The sequence below is a fragment of the Mytilus galloprovincialis genome, chromosome 4, assembly GCF_965363235.1.
Source record: "Mytilus galloprovincialis chromosome 4, xbMytGall1.hap1.1, whole genome shotgun sequence".
In the NCBI taxonomy this organism is placed as follows: domain Eukaryota; kingdom Metazoa; phylum Mollusca; class Bivalvia; order Mytilida; family Mytilidae; genus Mytilus; species Mytilus galloprovincialis.
This window is the reverse complement of record NC_134841.1, coordinates 35,636,063-35,657,410: the sequence shown is the minus strand read 5'-3', so window position 1 is coordinate 35,657,410 and position 21,348 is coordinate 35,636,063. Positions and strand designations below refer to the sequence as shown.

General features: G+C 31.4%; 1 protein-coding gene across 1 annotated transcript in view; it reads right to left on the bottom strand.

Annotated features, from left to right (window-relative positions):
• LOC143072000 (exportin-7-like) overlaps window positions 1-21,348 on the bottom strand; it is a 60,329-nt gene that overhangs the window by 10,078 nt on the left and 28,903 nt on the right. The window contains exons 10-27 of the mRNA XM_076246746.1: window positions 15,353-15,472; window positions 14,246-14,392; window positions 11,992-12,167; window positions 11,471-11,528; window positions 11,131-11,263; window positions 10,504-10,609; window positions 9,343-9,478; window positions 7,558-7,631; window positions 7,059-7,203; window positions 6,415-6,571; window positions 5,864-5,931; window positions 4,890-4,978; window positions 4,500-4,607; window positions 3,239-3,321; window positions 2,612-2,666; window positions 1,391-1,550; window positions 898-1,036; window positions 44-204 (exon numbers count right to left, since the gene is read on the bottom strand). Coding sequence (XP_076102861.1) covers window positions 44-204; window positions 898-1,036; window positions 1,391-1,550; window positions 2,612-2,666; window positions 3,239-3,321; window positions 4,500-4,607; window positions 4,890-4,978; window positions 5,864-5,931; window positions 6,415-6,571; window positions 7,059-7,203; window positions 7,558-7,631; window positions 9,343-9,478; window positions 10,504-10,609; window positions 11,131-11,263; window positions 11,471-11,528; window positions 11,992-12,167; window positions 14,246-14,392; window positions 15,353-15,472 — 2,115 coding nt within the window. The remainder of the gene's footprint in view (window positions 1-43; window positions 205-897; window positions 1,037-1,390; window positions 1,551-2,611; window positions 2,667-3,238; window positions 3,322-4,499; window positions 4,608-4,889; window positions 4,979-5,863; window positions 5,932-6,414; window positions 6,572-7,058; window positions 7,204-7,557; window positions 7,632-9,342; window positions 9,479-10,503; window positions 10,610-11,130; window positions 11,264-11,470; window positions 11,529-11,991; window positions 12,168-14,245; window positions 14,393-15,352; window positions 15,473-21,348) is intronic.

Sequence of the window (21,348 nt, the reverse complement as noted above, 5' to 3'; positions counted from 1 at the left end):
TTCTGAGATTGACTTAACCAGTAAAGTAATGATTATATCAAACCTGTTGAAGAATGTCTGGATGTAATTCTAAAATTCTAAGGAATGCTTCACTATCACTGACTGCTCCAGGGGAACTTTTCTTCTTCTTACTCGTCAGTCTTCTAAATAAATAGGTAATGACTGTATCTAATGTGGCACAGCAACCAGTACATACCATGGTATCTGAAAAATATTTAACAAATTACTACTGTAACCTGTACATACCATGGTATCTGAAAAATATTTAACAAATTACTACTGCAACCTGAAAATTGTACATACCATATCTGAAACACATTATACAAACAAGATGGAATGAAATTTTATTGACAAATATTTCTGTAAAACAAAAGGTTAATGAATTTGTACATGCAAAGAAATGAAAACAGTATAAATTTCCTAAGCTGGTTTCTGTGTTAACCTTCATCAGGAACACTCAAAGCAAAATGTTTGAAAGCCAAAAACTTCAACAGATCAATACGACCTTAAAGGACCTAAACAAACATCCAAAGCATATTGTTGATCAAATATTTGTGGAAAATACCAACAATTTACAAGTAAATACTTCTGAATAAGGGCTATTCAAGAAAAAAATGTATGGGGTTGGGGGTTGAAAGGCAGTTTTTGTCAGCACCCGCCACCCAGACAATTGTAATTGAGAATTATAGTGCATTATAGTGTTAAAAGTTGCTCAGATACCCATCACCCATGTATTATTAATATAATGTGCCTTCCAACCCCAACCCCCCCCCCTACATTTTTTTCTGGAATAGCCCTTACTTGAACAATTTTCAAACAATTTATATTCTTACATACCATGATTGAACAACTATAAACTGAAACTCATTTATTAACTTTTATGTAAATAGTACTTACCTAACGCAGTTAATCCTTCTGATATTGTGGACAATATATACAGAAAAACCTGAGGTTCTAGGTTACTAATGAAGGACATATGGTCATTGGCTAAACATTCTAATAAACCATAATAATTCTGACTTAGTTTAGGGTAATCCTGAAAAACAATATATGTTTATTTCAAAATAACCCTATATAAAAAACATAACAAATTCAAACAATTCTGAAGAATAATTATCTGCTATTAAAAATTTTAAAAATTGTGTAAAATTTGTAACACTAAACGTAATTTTTATTATCTACCTTTAAAAGTATATTGATATGAAATAATGCAGGCATTTTTTTATCTTGGTAAATATATCTTTTAATCAAATCCATGAAATTTTGTCATATGATACTGATCACTTTTTGGGGGGGATTTCAAAAGTTCCCGATTTTTCTTCATTAACCAATTGTCTTTCTTTCAAGAATAGATTGCTTATGCTTTACATTTACACAATGAAATACTAACCATTAAATCTCGTTGAGATACAGATAACAATAATTTAACAAACATATTTAACACATCATCTAAAGCATCGTCACCATACAGTCTAAACACACCAAAATTCACATAATTCCCACATAAAGCTGCCTTTAACATTGAAAAACATATAGATATTCCTTTTAATCTGATTACTGTTAAGGATCATGACATTGAAGTGCATATCTATCAAGTTAATATTTTTGTACATTGAACTATAAATGTATAAAATTTGGCCAATTGTTTGACACTACTATCTTGTAAAGTAAAAGGTTAATACTGAGTTAGTAGCTTTCTTTTGCCAGTATATTCTCATTTTAGGTTAATTACACAATTTTGTCTGTTTCAGTTAATAACATAATTTTGAAACATGATAAACAACTGTCATACAAGCGGGAGGTTAAGCTAGCTATAAAACCAGGCTCGTCTTATCATTTTCTTTGGAGAATGCCTGTACCAAGTCAGAATATGGCAGTTGTTTCGTGCTTGTTCTGTTGGTTAGCATTGGATTTTTTAAGTTTATATGGACTTCTCCTTTTTGAAATTGCCTTGGAGTTTAATATTCTTGTAAATCTGTTTAGGATTTATTTATGTATAGCTATCATATTAATTCTATTAAAACAACAATGTGTCCATAGTACACGGATGCCCCACTTGCACTATCATTTTACATGTTCAGTGGACCATGAAATTGGGGTCAATACTTTAATTTGGCATTTAAATTAGAAAGATCATATCATAGTTAACATGTGTACTAAATTTCAATTTGATTAGACTTCAACTTCATCAAAAACTACCTTGACCAAAAACTTTAACCTGAGCTTCACACTATCTTTTTCTTTGTTCAGTGGACCGTGAAATTGGGGTCAATACTTTAATTTGACATGAAAATTAGAAAGATCATATCATAGGGAACATGTGTACTAAGTTTCAAGTTGTTTGGACTTCAACTTCATCAAAAACTACCTTGACCAAAAACTTTAACCTGAAGCGGGATGAACAGACGGACGCACGAACAAACTGAGGCACAGACCAGAAAACATAATGCTTCTCTACTATCGTAGGTGGGGCATAAAAACTTGTCAGTGAGGATCAAATTAATTTTGTCCCTTATCTTCACCCATAGTGCTCCAGAGATTCATCTCTGTTATTTCAACCTATACCAAATAACAAACATGTTCTTGGTTTATAATTTGAAATAAAGGATACTTCATTGAATAAATCTGGTCCTTTGGAACATCACCTAAGGAAAGAACTCTGGAACCTGGAGAAAAAAACAAAACATGTTCAAATAAATCTGGATAAATCGTTAATTGTAATCTGTATTTCTGAATGGATAAATCACAGTTCAGATCATAAAATGTTCAAGAGGTCTTTGCAAGTATTTCAAATTATGATTACTAATATTATAAACATTGCAATTTGACCAGACTACAACTTTGAATTAAAATAATATTTGCATGTGACAATATTAATATTTGAAAGGGTTTGGAGCTAGTAAACATGATTAACCTTGTTTGAATAGTTTTACATTTTTATTTTTCTAGGTATTTATAGCTTCCTGTGCAGTTTTTTTGTTCTTTTTCTTTCCTCATTATTGAAGGCTGTACTGTTCCCTTTAGTGGTAACTTCCTCATCAATTGATCTCTAGCAATAATGTCACGTCTTATTTTTACATGTGTGTAAACATCTGACAGTATATTAACATGTATATATAGCAATACGACACAAATGTTGATATTCTAAAAGTCTTAAGCTTTAACCCAATTTTGCTTCCAATAGTTTTACTAACTTTAACCAGATATAACTAACAATATGTAAATTATTTTAACCTACCATAGCTGACAATCATTTTACTAACTTCTCTAAACAATAAGTAACCATTTGGTGATGAGACATCAAACATTAATCTTTGTGACCTATAAAACATTGTATAGACTTCTGTAAAAAGAGCACGAGCCTTTCAGTATGACATTATTCAAAAAGAGTTTGAATCAATAATTTATGGTCACAGATTTGGTAACAAATCTTGCTAACAATCATACAATCTTTTACTTTACAAATATTATTATTCAATCTTCTTTCATTAAAGGGCTATTAAAAAAGCCTATATGATGGTGTTGGTTGATGAGATTATACAATTCCATTTTACTAAAATGACACATTCTCCTAATCATTATTGAGTAGAAAAAACATAGTTTTGAAAAAATCTTGCTTTTATGCAATTTCAGGGGCAAGCTAATCGCTCTCATCATATTTCCTCCTTCCTAAAGAGAATTGGATAGCAACAAAAAGAACATTTGAATTGGAAACGAGAAACACAATATCTATAATACTAAAATAACGAGGTCCAATTTGTCAGCCGTCATGGGGAAAAAACGACAAATCCAAGAATTCAACTTTATATATAGCTAATATAGACAATGGTGTTGATTAAAAATTACAACTCTCCAGACCCTTTTGTTTCCCACATAATTAATATTGCCATTAATTAACAAGTTCCGGGTCAAATCGATACTGATACCAATAGTATATTCACCTGTTACCTATTACCTTATCTGAACGTTCTGCATCTGACAGGTGCACCACCAAACAGTGTATTTCGGTTTTTGCTATATACAAGGGTCATAATCACAGGGTTGACACTACTAAATTCAATCACTGTCACATTGTTCCCTATTGTAGTATTTTAATCAGTATGACTTTCTTAGATGACAATATGAATACTAAAATACTGGACTTAAGATCAGGCGTATAGGGACAGTTTTAATTTGTTAGCCGGCATGACGTAAAACAGTGAATCAAAGAATTCAACTTTATTTATAACTATTATAGGACAATAATGTTGATTAAAAAATACTCCATTCCAGGCCCTTTTGTTTTCCAAATAATTAATAAAACCAATAACTGATGAGTTCCAGGTCGACGGGTTCAACCAGAAAGATTTTGAAAGCAGAGAAAACTGTGCATGACTTTATCAGATGACAATACTAATACTAAAAGTAGGCTTACGCATAGTAATATACTTTTAATTTAGTCACTGACCCGCGATATCACAGGTGTGTTCTAGTTCTTTTAATAAATATGCATTTAATACCTGCTTTGAGCTAACTCTGTGACAAGTTTTAATATAGGTGTAGTAACACATGGCTGTGGATACCAAAGTTCTATTGCTCTATGTAACACAGGGGTATAGGTTGGATATCTACATTATTAGTTAAGAAAAAATTTCCATAAACCTGTATAGTACATTGCATCTCTATGATGTTCAGGTTCAGAGCACTGTTAACATTCAATACAATTTACAATCATTCTCTAACAGTTTTAAATACTATCATTGTTTTTCTTATCAAATGTTAAATAGAAGCAAATTGCAAGCATTTCTCTTTACACAAATGACTGATATTACTGTTGCAAATATTTTACCACAAAACAGCTCCCATTATAAATAAAAGACATAATATATATTCAGCTTTGAAAAGGATACATCCAGTCAAATAGCATCATAAAACTAGTTTTTGTGTTAAAGGCAAATGCTAATCCCCTTAAATCTCTAGCTAAGCCCACTAATGATCTCTGCAAAAGAAATAAAATATGTATGTTATTAAATTTAATATCAGATTTATAATACAAAAATTAATCAAAATGTACCAGAAAATGATATGATATATATGATATTTTTGAAACCATGAAAAACACAGAACAAGAAATAAAACAACCTTGTAAAGATCTTGAAACTAAGATGGTCAATGTGTCAATGTATATTTATTCCACCTAACAGAAGTTCCAATGGAAACTGTTATAAACAATGTCATAATATCAGTTCCTGTTGGAAAAAATATTCTGTATCATTTATTCCGTTAGGAACATTTACTGTAATATTTATTCCAGTGGAAATAATATTCAGAATACTGTTTCCATTTGGAACTTATATTATGAAGGAACTTCTATTCCGTGACAAATAAAGCTTTCTGCCAAAGTCCTTTCATGAGTTGTGTCATGACTGTAAGTCATTGTTCTGCCTGTGGAATTTAATCATCATACTAATGTGATATTATATTCCAGGAAGTGATGCTTTCTGGATTTTTTTTCCATGATAGATTGTGTAGTTCTAATTTGTAGGAAAGAAATGGTAATTAATAAAAATCTGGTTTACCAGGATTCTATATGAAATCTGTGGGGGGATCATTGTATATTAATGAGGAATTAAGCCTACAATGAAAATACAAGTCTGAAAATAATTTTAAGGATTCATTTTCAAAAAAAAAATTCTGTATACATTAAAACAATAGAATTTAACCCTTTGTTGCCTTTGAAATAAAACAGCTATGAACATATTTTAGGGACTGTAACACGACTTTCAAAATAATATTCTTGTTCCCAGAATTCTCTTTGAAAAGTAGTATTCCCAAATCTTTGTGAACTTTGTAAGTAAACAATATTTCCTAAAATATTAAGTACCTTTGCTTCTTCTGACTTGAGTTGTATATTTACATCAGACATCATGTTTCCTACAGCTTCAAAAGCAGCTGTGAACAGAATAGAAACTAACTAATAAGAAAAAAGAGATGCATTGTACAAACATGGGGTTACAATCTGACAAAATATAGTGAACTAACCACAATTCATAGAGATGCTCCATCAGTCTCTGTTCATAGTACAAGATCTGTCAATTACTTTGAGAATTTTTGCCTTAATACAGCAAACTAAAGACATCCAAAGAAATATATTTTTTCATTTAAATAATCTTGCAGAATATACAATGTAAGAAAACAATGAAAATCGACAGTGTTGATAAATGTTCTTGTGAACAAATTTCATTACATCTATATATTTTTCTCACTTTTCCAGGTGCTATTTTTCAAATTTTCAAGTTTGTTCTTTCTTTGCTGTGATACCAAACTAGTCATCATCTTAACAAATCAATGTAATTCTCAAATCATTATTCTTTGGAAATTTTTTTTCAATCACTATGTTCAATCACTTAACAGGTCTTAAATAATGAGCCATACCTGTTAATGGCATCATAAACTGGTCAAATTTGTCTTCATCTTCACCGAGATCAACAAGTAACAATCTGCCTAGGGCAGTATAAAAAGTTGTTCGACATCTCATGTCTGCCATGGTTGTGCTGGTAGTGTTTATACCAAGGAATGGAAAATGTTCACTCTGAAATAAAAGAAACAAAAAATCTATCAGATTATCTGGATATAAAGTCAATAAAATGGTTGTTAAAAGAAACAAGAAAATTGTGAGTCAATTTGACTTAATACTTTCGTAAACGTTTTCTTGCTCTTTTTCAAATTCATCGATAGACGAGATAGATTTGCAGAGAAGTAGGATCAATTTTTAAAAAGTTTTCATTCAAGAATTCAATTTTATTTAATGTGAAATAAACAATTGTATATCTCTTTTAAGTTTAAATAAAATACAGCGATTGAACTGTTTATATTTGGAGTTCTCATAAAAACACACCAATTTGGAATCAATCTCGAAAGTAAATCAAGTTGTCTCCCTTTGAAAACTACTTGAAAGTTGAGTATATTTCTAAAAATAAAGGTCACTAGTCTTCTTTGTAATAATGCAGAAGTATCATCATCATTGCCATACAATAATTAAAACTGAATTCATGACAACTGACATAAGCAGAACTTACAGTATGATTATTTAACATGAATTGGACGGCTTCTAATTTAACAAGTTTTCTAACACTACTGTATCCTACAGAGAGATCGCTAAGTAGCTGCAGTGTTTTTGATATGATCTGCTCACTTCTGGCCCAGTACTTCAAATTTGTAATTCTGCAATTAAAATAATGAGTACAAATATGCGTTTTTTCTTTCTGTAAAATTTAGTTCTGATTATATTTAGGAAATATTGAATGTGACGATTCTCTTCATGTTAACAATTCTGATAATTTCGTTATACAACATAAAACATATGTCTGAACCTATAACAGAAGTGTAAACAGTGAAATTTCCATCAAATTTTCAGGATTCATGGTCAAATAAAAGAACAATCACCAAATCAACATGTGATTTGTTCTATTATATAGTGAAATAGGGTTATGTTCCTTAAAATAAACAAGAAAATCAATATTACTTCTTTTTTTCATTTTATGTCTGTATTTTTATCAACTGATGTTTAATACTTACATTTTGCCTATAAAAACACTTAATACCATCGATTCATCACTTAGTCCTAAAACTTCTGATAGTTTTCGATACACCTGAAAAAAAGAAATTGTATCAATAAGTACACATAAAGCAAATGCCTAAATCTAAAAAAATATTGAATAAGTTTCACCAAGTTTTATCAATAAAGACTGATTTTTTTTTTAAATTAGTGCATTACATTATTTCCAATACAACAAGAATGTGTCCACAGTACACGGATGCCCCACTCGCACTATCATTTTCTATGTTTAGTGGACCGTGAAATTGGAATAAATTCTCTAATTTGGCATTAAAATTAGAATGATCTTATCAAAGGGAACATGTATACTAAGTGTCAAGTTGATTGGACTTCTACTTTATCAAAAAATACCTTGACCAAAAACTTTAACCTGAAATTTGCACTATCATTTTCTATGTTCAGTGAACCGTAAAATTGGGGTCAAAACTCTAATTTGGCATTTAAATTAGAAAGATCATATCATAGGGCACATGTATACTAAGTTTCAAGTTGATTGGACTTCAACTTCATCAAAAACTACCTTGACCAAAAACTTTAACCTGAAGCGGGACAGACGGACGGACGGACGAACAGACGGACGGACAGACGAATGGACGCACAAACCAGAAAACATAATGCCCCTCTACTATCGTAGGTGGGGCATAAAAATGAAACAAATACATAAACTTAGTTCGACATGCTAAAAATAGTTGAGAGTAACTAGCAATATTTACTACTCCAGACTACACGAAATACGTCGGACCGTCGGACAAATCCGGTGAATAATGGATTGGTCTGGTAAAATTTTGTTGAATTCCAGTCCAAATGTCCGGTGTTTTTTTTTTTCATGGATTTTTCTAACATTCTAGCAAAATTGCCAAACGAACTCAAATTCATTTTCATCTTTATTATTCATCACAGCATTGTTTATTTTGTTCAACCGCTAGCTTTATGCCGAACATCGCCAACCAGTAATGTGTAAATCCGGGTAAAGACATATCTGACTGTCAAAAACAACAATGGATGCCATCATTGGCACAACCGGAAATGTAAATAAAACCGGATCAGATTCTGGGAACTGATAAGGGTAATTCCGGGTTTGCCGATTAAATACAATAAATGAATAAAAATCCAAGCAGATCACAAAATTTAGCTATGAAATATAAACACTAGAATTGAAAACCAAAAGATATATGAAAAAGAAAGAAGAAACAGGAAATAATATTTTATACAGAAATTAAACTCTAAATTATGTTTAATTCACAAACATTGTCAAAATCCAATAAATGGGACATTACTCTTCACTGAAATGCATTCAAGCAATTGTGCACAACTTTCATAATAATATACCCTCTTGTTACATCATTTTGTTTTAATTTGTGCATTTTGGGGAGGAGTAGGGCACAACAAAGTCATATGTTTGTTGTTTTTGTCGGATAATATACAATTAGATGTAAAAAAAAATGGTCTGGTAAAATTTCATTCGGTCTGGTTAAGCTAGGATGCTTACCAGACCGAATGTCCTGTAAAAATAAAATTCATTCGTGTAGTCTGTACTCTGAACAAAACCTGATAGAACCATATAAATAATGTGCGGTAGCTGAATTGGTTTACATAAAACTAACAAAAAATTCTGAAGATCAGCAGGTTGGTGTTGATTATTAAATGATTGGGTCATATGTATTTTTAAAACATGCAAAACTATCATTGGCCTATCCAAAAGTATAAATTACTAAGCTGTTGTTGCCTAAATAGTTACCTCTTACCTTAGACATTTTATGCACTTGATCGCCCACATAAATTTTTCTAAATTGTTCAAAGAAACTAAGTATTGCGAGATCAAGTTTTTCACAACCTCCCTGAGCTATTCTTGTATCAGTTAAATTCATCAATTGTAAAACCCTAAAATAAACACAGAATATAGTTGTCACATGTAAAAAAAATAGTTAATTCATTATAAAGGTTTTTACCTATTTGCCATTTAAATAAATATACTGATGTATAAATTAGTTGCACATATATTTGATAGATGGAACTGAAAAACAGTTACAGAATGTTATAAATATCAAAATATCTTATTCTGTCTCAAAACATTAATCACAATAAAAAGTTCATGACAATCAAACTGCTACATTGTAGTGAAATGTCAAATAGACCACACCTACAACCAAATACATCAGCCTTCCAATTAAATACCTTAGTCAAATGTCAAATAAACCACACCTACAACCAAATACATCAGCCTTCCAATTAAATACCTTAGTCAAATGTCAAGTAAACCACACCTACAACCAAATACATCAGCCTTCCAATTAAATACCTTAGTCAAATGTCAAATAAACCACACCTACAACCAAATACATCAGCCTTCCAATTAAATACCTTAGTCAAATGTCAAATAAACCACACCTACAACCAAATACATCAGCCTTCCAATTAAATACCTTAGTCAAATGTCAAATAAACCACACCTACAACCAAATACATCAGCCTTCCAATTAAATACCTTAGTCAAATGTCAAATAAACCACACCTACAACCAAATACATCAGCCTTCCAATTAAATACCTTAGTCAAATGTCAAATAAACCACACCTACAACCAAATACATCAGCCTTCCAATTCAATACCTCTAAGAGTTTGTTCACAAAATGAACTAAAAAAGTGAAAAAGACACATTGATGGTCTTGCAATGTTTTCTGCTCTGTGGTCAGGTTGTTGTCTCTTTGAAAAATTCTGTATTTCCATTATCAATTTTATTACATATATTCTGTTTCTTTCATTGTAACATGGACACAAATATAGTAATAACAGAGCATTCAGTTAATAAAAAAAAACATTCATTTGTGTAAATCTATGTAATTTTAATTTTTATATATGTCTGGAAAGGTTTGGATATTATCCAATCACTATTAATTGATATACACCTGCATGCTAACTCCCCATCCATAGCATCATGTTCATCTGTACTGGCAAAAGACACCCTTCCTCCTATCACAGCACCAATTACATACACCAACCAAGATAGACGACCTAAAAATAAATATCAAAATGATAATTCCACGGCATAAATTTCAAACAATAAAAAGAACATGTATAGACACACTCAAATTGAAATGTTAATTAATAAATATAATTTATCCTTGTTTTCAAAATTCCAATAGGGAACATACCTTTTATAATTGTATAAATAAACCAATTGTGCAGACGTTTCGGCCATTGGCCTTCTTCAGTTATTTATTACTCCTCTAAACTACATGTAGTTTAGAGGAGTAATAAATAACTGAAGAAGGCCAATGGCCGAAACGTCTGAACAATTGGTTTATTTATACAATTATAAATATAATTTAATCATTTAAAGCAATTGATATCAATCAATCAAAACATGGATACACAAAGTTTTTTTTGCAATTTTTCATGAAATGCCATCAACAGTCACTTGCAAAAATATCATTTAGCAGTGCAACTTTTAATGTGTTTAGTCTTTATTTATATCAATTAACTTTTGTTTTTGTGCAGCATTATATTGCTTTAATATCCCCCATTATACATACCTTCTTGTATGGTTAATTCAGCTCCTGGTGACCCTGCTGACACTAATTCCTGGTACCTCTGAGCAGCTTCATCAAATAGCTGTACTAACAGGGCACAAGTTTTGTCATATTCACATCTGCCTATACTGGATATCTGAAAGTTGAATGTATGACTATGTAGTTAACCTTATGTATCAGAAATTGCAGACTTTATAGCATACATATTATCTCCCCTTTCAACACAAGAAGATATTCAGTGAACCTTTACATTGCTAAGTAGCTATAGTAAAACAGTAAACTGCAGGTGAATTAGTGATTACTGATCTTATGAAATATATGTAAAGAAATAAATTAAACTTACTTGGTCTAGTTGTTGTGTAATCATCCCTGAATCATCTAAAGGGTCATCTAAACCATCCCTGAAAAAGTCAAAATTCAGTGGGGCTGTTTGTATAAAATTTCATATTAAAAGTCCTAAACTTCAACAAAGTAAGAATGATGTTTGAGTGAATAAAATGTTTTGCAACTGTGCCCTCTACATTTTAGAAAGTTGATTTTTTTAACAAAAACTTGCTAGAATTACAGAAAAGTTATTCAGACAGTATTTTTTGGTCCAAAAAATATAGGTTCATGTTGCTTTTCTTAACATATTTTATGATATATAATGTCTATTTTCCAAAGGTTCATTATTACAAAATTTCTTTTCTATCCATTGTAATTTACTGAATAAGTTATAAGTGACCAGCAAATACACTTTTCACAGGTTAGAATAATCTATATTTAGATATAATAGCAACTTGTATTTACACCTTAGTTGGTGATATAGTTTTCTGTCCAAAAAGTGTACTTACAACATATTCAATAAAACAGTATAAAACCTACTTGACTACGACAGTAACAGACTCCAGACGAGACATTACATAAGCCTTCATCACTTCTGGAGTGTAGGTTTCCAACATATGTGGTTCTGTGGCTTTCACATATGGAACAGATGCCACCATCCTCTGCCACAAACTTAAAAGGTAATGAACACTGTTTGGGGCAAACTGCCACATTTGCTGAAAATAAAAAAAATATTTTGCCAGTCATAGTAAAATTACCTTTTGTGATATACATTTTTAACTTCTAAAAGAGCAGAAGTTTGTAGTACAAGAAACTTTTGATGGTATAGAATGTGTTTTTAAGTTCAAACATTTTGATTCTATATTCCATAGTTGTATAATTGTATTGCGCATCAAAATCTATTTCTTAAATTAGTACATGTCAATCAGTTTGTAAGTACATCAATCAGAATAAGAATAGTATTTACAGGTATTGGATGTAATAGTTTTGTCTGGTCCTCAGGCTTGACTTATCACGATTCCACTGTACACTTTTACAGTCCTATGATATACTTGCATGTAACAATTGCATCATAAGACTAGTCCTGTTTCCAGACTTGTGGTCAATTACATTGGAATGTAATTAATTAAATTACACATTAAATTGCAAAAATGATCAATTACACTAATTACACAGTTTTGGAAATGTAATTAATCAATTTACAATTACTTTACTAAAGTAATTAATTAAATTACACATTACATTTCATCATGATATTTTTTAACAATATTATACATGTATATATAATAAATGTGTAAAATATTCATGTAAGCATAGTTTAAGCGTTGCAAGTGATAATCATTAGTTATTTTAATGTTTTGTCATTTAGTCTGAATCTCTCTGGTCTGAACACTTTGACAGCAATTCTAAATAGTCGTTTGACAGGAGCTTATGTGGCAGATATTGCTTGATCAGAACATAGAAGTTCCATGATCAGAAGATCATAATATTGATAGGAGAGGGAATTGGTTCCTATTACCTTGCCAATACATCAAGGGGTATTTTGACATCTCAGAAATGTAGTCATTTAAAGTAAACATAATATTAATAAAGAAATTATAAAGAAATTAAAAATAGTTTTTTTTACTTTAAAAATATGAATAAGTGTGCTTGTCACAATATTGAAAATAATTTTTAGTACAAACAATGTCTAAATATTAGCAATATTTTGCTAATTAGATAAAATACATGTAATAGTGGCATTGCCCCATGACATTTTAACAGGCTGTTTCCGGCGTTTTACGTTTCCGCAAATTGGCATTACTTTTCCGGAAAAAAAAGATGACGTTTCCGGGATAAAAAGTTTACGTTTCTGCAAATAAATATCTTACTTTTCCGGAAAAAAAGTAACTATTCCGGAAAAAATAAATTATTACTTTTCCGCAAATAATTAAGGAATACCTGTTGATCGAAAGCAAAGCCACAATAAAAAATAAATATTTATTAAGTTAAAGGTCATCATAACATGCAAGTTAAATTCATCATTAAAATGTATGAAAACGTATGCTCAAAAGTCAGGACTAATCAGATATATCTTGATATGACTGAGTTCATAAGTCAGTTCTGGCAGAATATTTGTAGCCTACACGTCGTACAAAGTCCATGTAGTAGTACATTCACCGTTTACAAGTTTTGTATTTTTTTCAAGTAAGAAGTCCATCTTCTCCTTTTCATATTTCCGAACGGGTGCTTTTACAGTAAGAGTTGTCATCCTTATGTAAGATGTTGTTTGCAGCTTCAATAACACATCGACAAAGACTAAATTGTTAGGATGGCTAGCGTAAAATTGCTCGTTCGGGTGGGCATGAAAAGACTCGGCACCATTCGTTGTTCTCTTTTCTTTGGGGTCAGGAGGTGATGTCCAAATGGTTGTTGGAAATATCGAATTGCCATCTATATAAAATTCCATTATACAATCGGTAAACTTCATGCATTTATCGTCAGATGGAGCATCAGCTATTAATTCAACAATTAAAGCATTCTTCAATCATGTCAGTTGACAAGTAAGCCAAACCAAAGATATATCTAGTATATTGTAGATAAAAGATCAGAACCTTTCCTTTATCAAAAAAAAAATTTTTTAAAAAATTATCTAATATATAATCAAACATTTATAATTTACCAGGTAAATTTCCGGAAAAGTAATAAATACAAATTGTGGAAACATATACTTTAAATTTGCGGAAACGTAGTATTGGGACTTTGAAAAATTAGCGGAAATGCAATACGTCCGCTGTTTCCATCTCTTACTTACCTGTAAACTAGTAACTGTAAATTCTGCAATGCGTTTGATGGTATCAGAGTAGTTTTCTACTTTGACAAGTTCTCCTAGCTGGTAATTTGATTTTAGTCTGGCTAACAGACGACAGAATTCATGGTAATTACTAGGATCTGATAAACCCTGAAAATGTTCAAACTTAGAATTAATATTTGTCTAGTTGATGTCTTGATGAACAGATAATCAACCGACTTATGTATACTTCCGCCCATTAAATGTTCAATCAACCGACTTATGTATACTTCCGCCCATTAAATGTTCATTCTGTTTTATTCAGGGCCTAATTTTCTATAAATAAACATATCTAATACACATCACTATAGGATATCACAACGAAGCTAGGGGTTTGTGTTATTTGAATATTTACTAAATCTCTCACTAACATTTGAAACATATCTTGAACTGTTAGTTCAAAAATATGTGGGTTTTTCCTGAGGGCTATTCCAGAAAAAAATGTATGGGGGGGTTGGAAGGCACATTATATTAATAATACATGGGTGATGGGTATCAGAGCAACTTTTCACACTATAATGCACTATAATTCTCAATTACAATTGTCTGGGTGGCGGGTGCTGACAAAAACTGCCTTCCAACCCCCCCATACATTTTTTTCTGGAATAGCCCTGACATTCAAATTTCTAGACTTACAAACATTAAACTTAGTGAAATTTTAGATATAACTTTAAATAATAACTGATGAAAACTGATCATTTCCATCAAGGTAGTGATCTTATACTGATAAAGTCACTTCATTTTTTTTCCATCCTAGCTCAACTATATGCGATTCATATTGTTTGCAAGTCTTTTTTTTTTAAATTCTAGACTGTGGTGTATCGAAAATTCAAAGAATAGGTTTTTATTAATGGGAATAATTTGACTGGGTGGTTATCACAATAACTAAACTTGCATTCTGATATCTTCCCCAAATTCCAATTACCCACAGTAATTAATCTCAAATTTTAGTTGGTCATGTCTGAATTCACACTATCCATATTTTCTTTTCAATACTGGAGTTCACCTAATCTAAGTCTATATTTTTATTTTTCCAAATCAAATTTCAAGTGAGGTCTCATATGAACTTACCTGTGGGTTTTCTAATATATTCCTCACACCAACAACAATTTGGTTTAAAAACTGTGATCTTTCTGTTCCATTGAATAATGATCTCCTTACAGATGCTATTTGTACTATACATGATAATGACTGAAACAAGGTAGGAAAATAATCTGAATATATTTATTGTTGTGTGCAACAATATGGAATACATTTTAGACATCTATTTCCCAATGCATTCATTTTTATCTTGAGAAAAAGGACATTCATTATTTATTACATATATCTTCAGCATATAAATTTAAAAATCTATGCAGTGTTAATACATTTTACAAATTTTTATATCAAGCAAAATCTATTTATAAACATTCAGGTTAAATTCCAAAACTGATTTTTACTACAATGAAGTTCTTAAAAGAATTAGCATCGTGTCTTGCTTTGACATATTAAGATGGATGGGTTGGTGTTTATAGTGATTTATTATGTGCACTTTTAGAAGAGAACATGTTGACATATGGTTATGAACCTTGACCTGGACTTGACAGTCAGGCTGAGTGGACTGTTTAAGGTCAAGTAACAGTAAATGAACGCCGTCTAGTGGATTCCGCGAAATGTTGCGATGTTTTGTACGAGTTACGTCCCTTTGACAAGATTTAGCAATGATGCAACCGGCGACTTTCCGACGGGACAACGGCATTTGTTGAGAGTATGCAACTTCTAGGAGAATTAAATTGTTTGCTAAAATTGAAGAATTTACAAGATTTTTTAAAACGAATATGAACCAGATGCTCCGCAGGGCGCAGCTTTACACGACCGCAGAGGTTGAACCCTGAACGGTTGGGGCAAGTATGGACACAACATTCAAGCTGGATTCAGCTCTAAATTTGGATTGTGATTAAATAGTTGACACAGCATAGGTTTCTGACACAGAATGAATGTGGTCTAATGAACTTAAAAAAAAATGTTTGCCTTTGAGCAATTCACTATGCTGTTGAATATTAATCCTCTCAAAAAAATGTTTGAAGAAATTTTCTTTTTATTTATGAAATCTGAAATGAAAAAAATTGACCCTCCAATTTTTTTTTCACATCCCCCTTTCCCTTATTTCAAAACTGATCTCAATTCAAATTTCTAATGAAGTTTGCAACAATAACTACTCATTTAAATACATCATAAAATATTAAAATGTAAAAAAAGTGCTTGTTATCACTGAATGGTAAAGATTGTTTTAATCTATCAGTTGGTAGTAAAAGTGAATATACATTGTATATTGTATAAAACAATGATTTAAGTTGATTCAACTACTATTCTGGACAAAGAAAGATAACTCCAATTGAAATCCAATTGGAATTTCTTGCTATTGCACAATATTGTGCAATTAGATATTTCTTGCTATTGTGGAATACTGTGCAATTGAAAATATTTGCTATTGCACAATACTGTGCAATTGAAGATTTCTTGCTATTGCACAATACTGTGCAATTGAAGATTTCTTGCTATTGCTGAATACTGTGCAATTGAAAATTTCTTGCTATTGCACAATACTTAATATAATAATTTTGGATTCTGATTTGGACCAACTTGAAAACTGGGCCCATAATCAAAAATCTAAGTACATGTTTAGATTCAGCATATCACAGAGGCCCAATAATTCAATTTTTGTTAAAATCAAACTTAGTTTAATTTTGGACCCTTTGGACGTTAATGTAAACCAATTTTAAAACGGGACCAAAAATTAAGAATCTACATACACAGTTAGATTTGGCATATCAAAGAACCCCAATTATCAATTTTTGATGAAATCAAACAAAGTTTAATTTTGGACCCCGATTTGGACCAACTTGAAAACTGGGCCAATAATAAAAAATCTAAGTACATTTTTAGATTCAGCATATCAAAGAACCCCAAGGATTCAATTTTTGTTAAAATCAAACTAAGTTTAATTTTGGACCCTTTGGACCTTAATGTAGACCAATTTGAAAACGGGACCAAAAATTAAGAATCTACATACACAGTTAGATTCGGCATATCAAAGAACCCCAATTATTCAATTTTTGATAAAATCAAAAAAGTTTAAATCTGGACCCTTTGGGCCCTTTATTCCTAAACTGTTGGGACCAAAACTCCCAAAATCAATACCAACCTTCCTTTTATGGTCATAAACCTTGTGTTTAAATTTCATAGATTTCTATTTACTTATACTAAAGTTATGGTGCGAAAACCAAAAAAAAATGCTTATTTGGGTCCCTTTTTGGCCCCTAATTCCTAAACTGTTGGTACCTAAACTCCCAAAATCAATACCAACCTTCCTTTTGTGGTCATAAACATTGTGTTTAAATTTCATTGATTTCTATTTACTTAAACTAAAGTTATAGTGCGAAAACCAAGAAAATGCTTATTTGGGCCCTTTTTGGCCCCTAATTCCTAAAATGTTGGGACTAAAACTCCCAAAATCAATCCCAACCTTCCTTTCGTGGTCATAAACCTTGTGTTAAAATTTCATAGATTTCTATTCACTTTTACTAAAGTTAGAGTGCGAAAACTAAAAGTATTCGGACGACGACGACGACGCCAACGTGATAGCAATATACGACGAAAAATTTTTCAAATTTTGCGGTCGTATAAAAAAGTCATGAAGACGATTTATATAAGAAAATCGAGAACTTGACTGGCGTCAAGCACGTGGGGTGGTAGAGCTTAGATATCTCGGCGACCAGTTAAAAGAGTGTAAAAACTGTAGCTAACCACTATTTGATTTTCTACATAATTTTGACGAGGAAAAACAATGCTATCTTGGAAGTATTCTCTATGTAGTATGTACTGTCCCTACAAAAACCCGGCCTATATTGATCCGGCTATATTCTCTGGGAAAAGTCATCGTCCAGCAGAAAATAAAAATTAATACTACTAAACTTAGTCTTGTTAAAATATCCCCTATTTTAAAAATTACTACACCAGTCGAAACAAGAAAAAATATTTTCCAATTTAAGAAATGGACTCACATAAAATTCTTAGCTGCGTCAGTCAGTCTTGAAACAGATGACACAAAGGTTTTATATTAACATTCTTCACGGTTGCACCAATCATTTAAAATGTATACATCATAAGTTTTAGACTAAAACAAATAAATCATTAACAAAATTGATGTTTACAATCATTCAGATCTATCGCTCGCTACAATTTGTTATCTAACGTTTTTGTAATAATGCTTTCTTTCACGTCCGCAATTTTGTGGAAAATTTAGAAGCTAAAAATAGAAAAAAATCTTTATATAGATGCATGTATAAATAGTATAGGCCTTTGGTTTGAAGAGTATAGTATAATCTCCTAATACAAGAACATTCAGTGGATCCTTAAAATAATTTTCTTAATATTAATTAGTATGGTTTTCGCCTCAAAGGAAATTGCTATACATACGGTTAAAACATTAACTGATTTAAAGAGAAAATGTGTTAACTGGCAGTTGCATATCAAAAATAGAATAGAACTGTTCTCAATTATATTTTACTCATAACACTTGAAGGTTGAGAACGAGATTCTGACAATCATACTATTACTATATATCTACTAAAATAAAATATGTACACACACTTTCAGTGCATCAAGTAGAATGAAAATCCCGTAAGTAGTCAGTACTTCAATAAGACAGCAACCAGACAACAACAGAAGGCCACACAAAGTGGAAAACGAAACAAAATCTGATGATAAGCATTTGTGCAGATGGACTTCGACAAAATGTCTCAGCCTGTGTGCGTTTGTTTGTGGGTTTTTTTTTTTCTTCTTCTTCTTTTTTGTTGTTGTTTTTTTTTTTTTGGATGGGGGATTATCTCTAGTAGGCATTTTAAACATATCTATGTACATCTGGTTTATGTCATGTCTCAACCTCCGTATGATAACTAATAGCTCTAAAACGTTATGAGAAAAAGAAGTGGCAATGAGCAAGAACGTAAAATATATCATTATGAATTAATGTTACAAAATCTACAAAACCAAATATAACACTGATGCTAATAAAAAGCAATCGCTCACACATAAGGGATAATAGTTGTAATCTCACAGCATATTTTCAAATATAACCTTTTACAAAGTAAAGTGGTCAGATGCATATCCAGCCATTTCTAAAAGTACAGGTCCCGAACCAGGATAAAAAGGGGGTGTTCCAACTATATGTCCCCATTCAAAATGCATTTATCGTCCAAAAATAGGGGTTACAATCCCCGGAACCCTTCCGCCACTGATAATGATTACATGATTTACAAAATACGTACTCTAACAGAATGGATGGGGTGAACACTTGCGTAGGGCATTTGAGCGGGGGATGCAAATAGGGTAACTTGAGCGCCTCCATCACTGGAAATTTGAGCACAGCCATATTAGCCGCACCTAGATTTTCAAATACTAGTAGGACATTTTGGCGAGAAATTTGACTTGTTCTGAATATATTAGTAATGGTAATGTAGTCCTGGGTTGATCTCTTCGTACCGATTAATCTGAGTAAGCGCAAAACGTAAAGCCAATGATTGAATAGTTCAACGTCCTTCGAAAATTATTCGGTACAGAAATTGATGTGGCAAACATAAAAAATAAAGGCATTAGCAGCGTTTTAATGCCTATGTATAGAAAAAGACATAAATCTCACCCTTCACTTGGAAAATCAAAAAGGGAAACACACGAATCGGTAACAGTAGGAATTTGCAAGGGACTGATATGTAAATAATTGCCCAATTTTAATTTTATGACTTCGTTTTTTTTTATTACAAAACAGAAGATGTGATATGATAGACAATTAGATATATACAAGAGACCAAATGATACAGATATAAACAACTAAAGGTAACCGTACGACCTTCAACAATTAGCAAAACCCATACCGCATAGTCAGCTCATTTCTATTTTCGCTCAAATTTCCTTAATATCGGCTCTGAAATGTTCTATACTTTTGCGCTCAATGCCCCAATTTCACGGTCCGCGGAACATAGTTGGGCGTCCGTTTAATATGGACAAATTGTTATTGTTTTTTTAGTTTTTTTTATATCTAAATTGCAACAGCATATTGACAGAATACGTTATGTCGTTATATAGTACCAACACAAGGTGAAGCTTTTACATTTTCTCCTGCTAAAGTTACCGGTTTTTCAAAAAGTGGCCAAATCTTATATCGGAATGGAGAAATAATGCAAACAGATGACCTGCAAGTTAGTCTAAGAGAGTTTAAAAATTGATTACCTGACAACTGTATATTACATGCGCATAAAGCTAAGCTTTTTGGTTCGAGAGTTATATAGCATATGACCGTGAGGGGTCGGATGGGTTTGCCAATCTTCTATTGGAACATTTCTTTTACAAATGTTTTAGAAAACCCAGTCACAAAAGAGAGAAAAATTAAAGCTTCATTTACATCTTATATTGAGCCAAGAAATTAGGTCGATTTCTATTTTGATGTTATTATCATTTTTGCGTTCATGTATTTACAAAGTATTTTCGTCAGAATTGTTTTGAACATGTATATTGATAATGAACATATCATATTTTTTACAACTTCTAATTTCATTTTAAATACTTGTCAGAGAGTCTGATTGTGGTTTGAGGAATATAGAATAATAGGCAAAAATTGCGGAACGAAAGGCAAAAAAAAATATAGAGAATAATGTGGTGCTAAAATATAAATAATAAAGAATACTGGTAATACAGTAGATTCCGGTTATTTGCATAGCCTATTTGTCAGACAAAATTATGCAATAAAGCGGAGTATGCTTATATCCGAAATGCCAAATGACAGAGTCAAATAACATCGATAGAACAGATCAGTAAAAGAAATCCATGAAGAAAGATGAACGTCCGTAATCCACATACAATATACTGAATGTTGATTTATTCTAATAAAAATTTTATGTCTACTCTAGTGTCATATGTGTTATTTTATTTTGTTTCTTTAAAATAGTATGTTAATAAAGATTATAAACACATTTAGTTTTAGTTTATTTGCATTCAGACTTTCCTTTACCTGGGATACGAAAATAAATTGT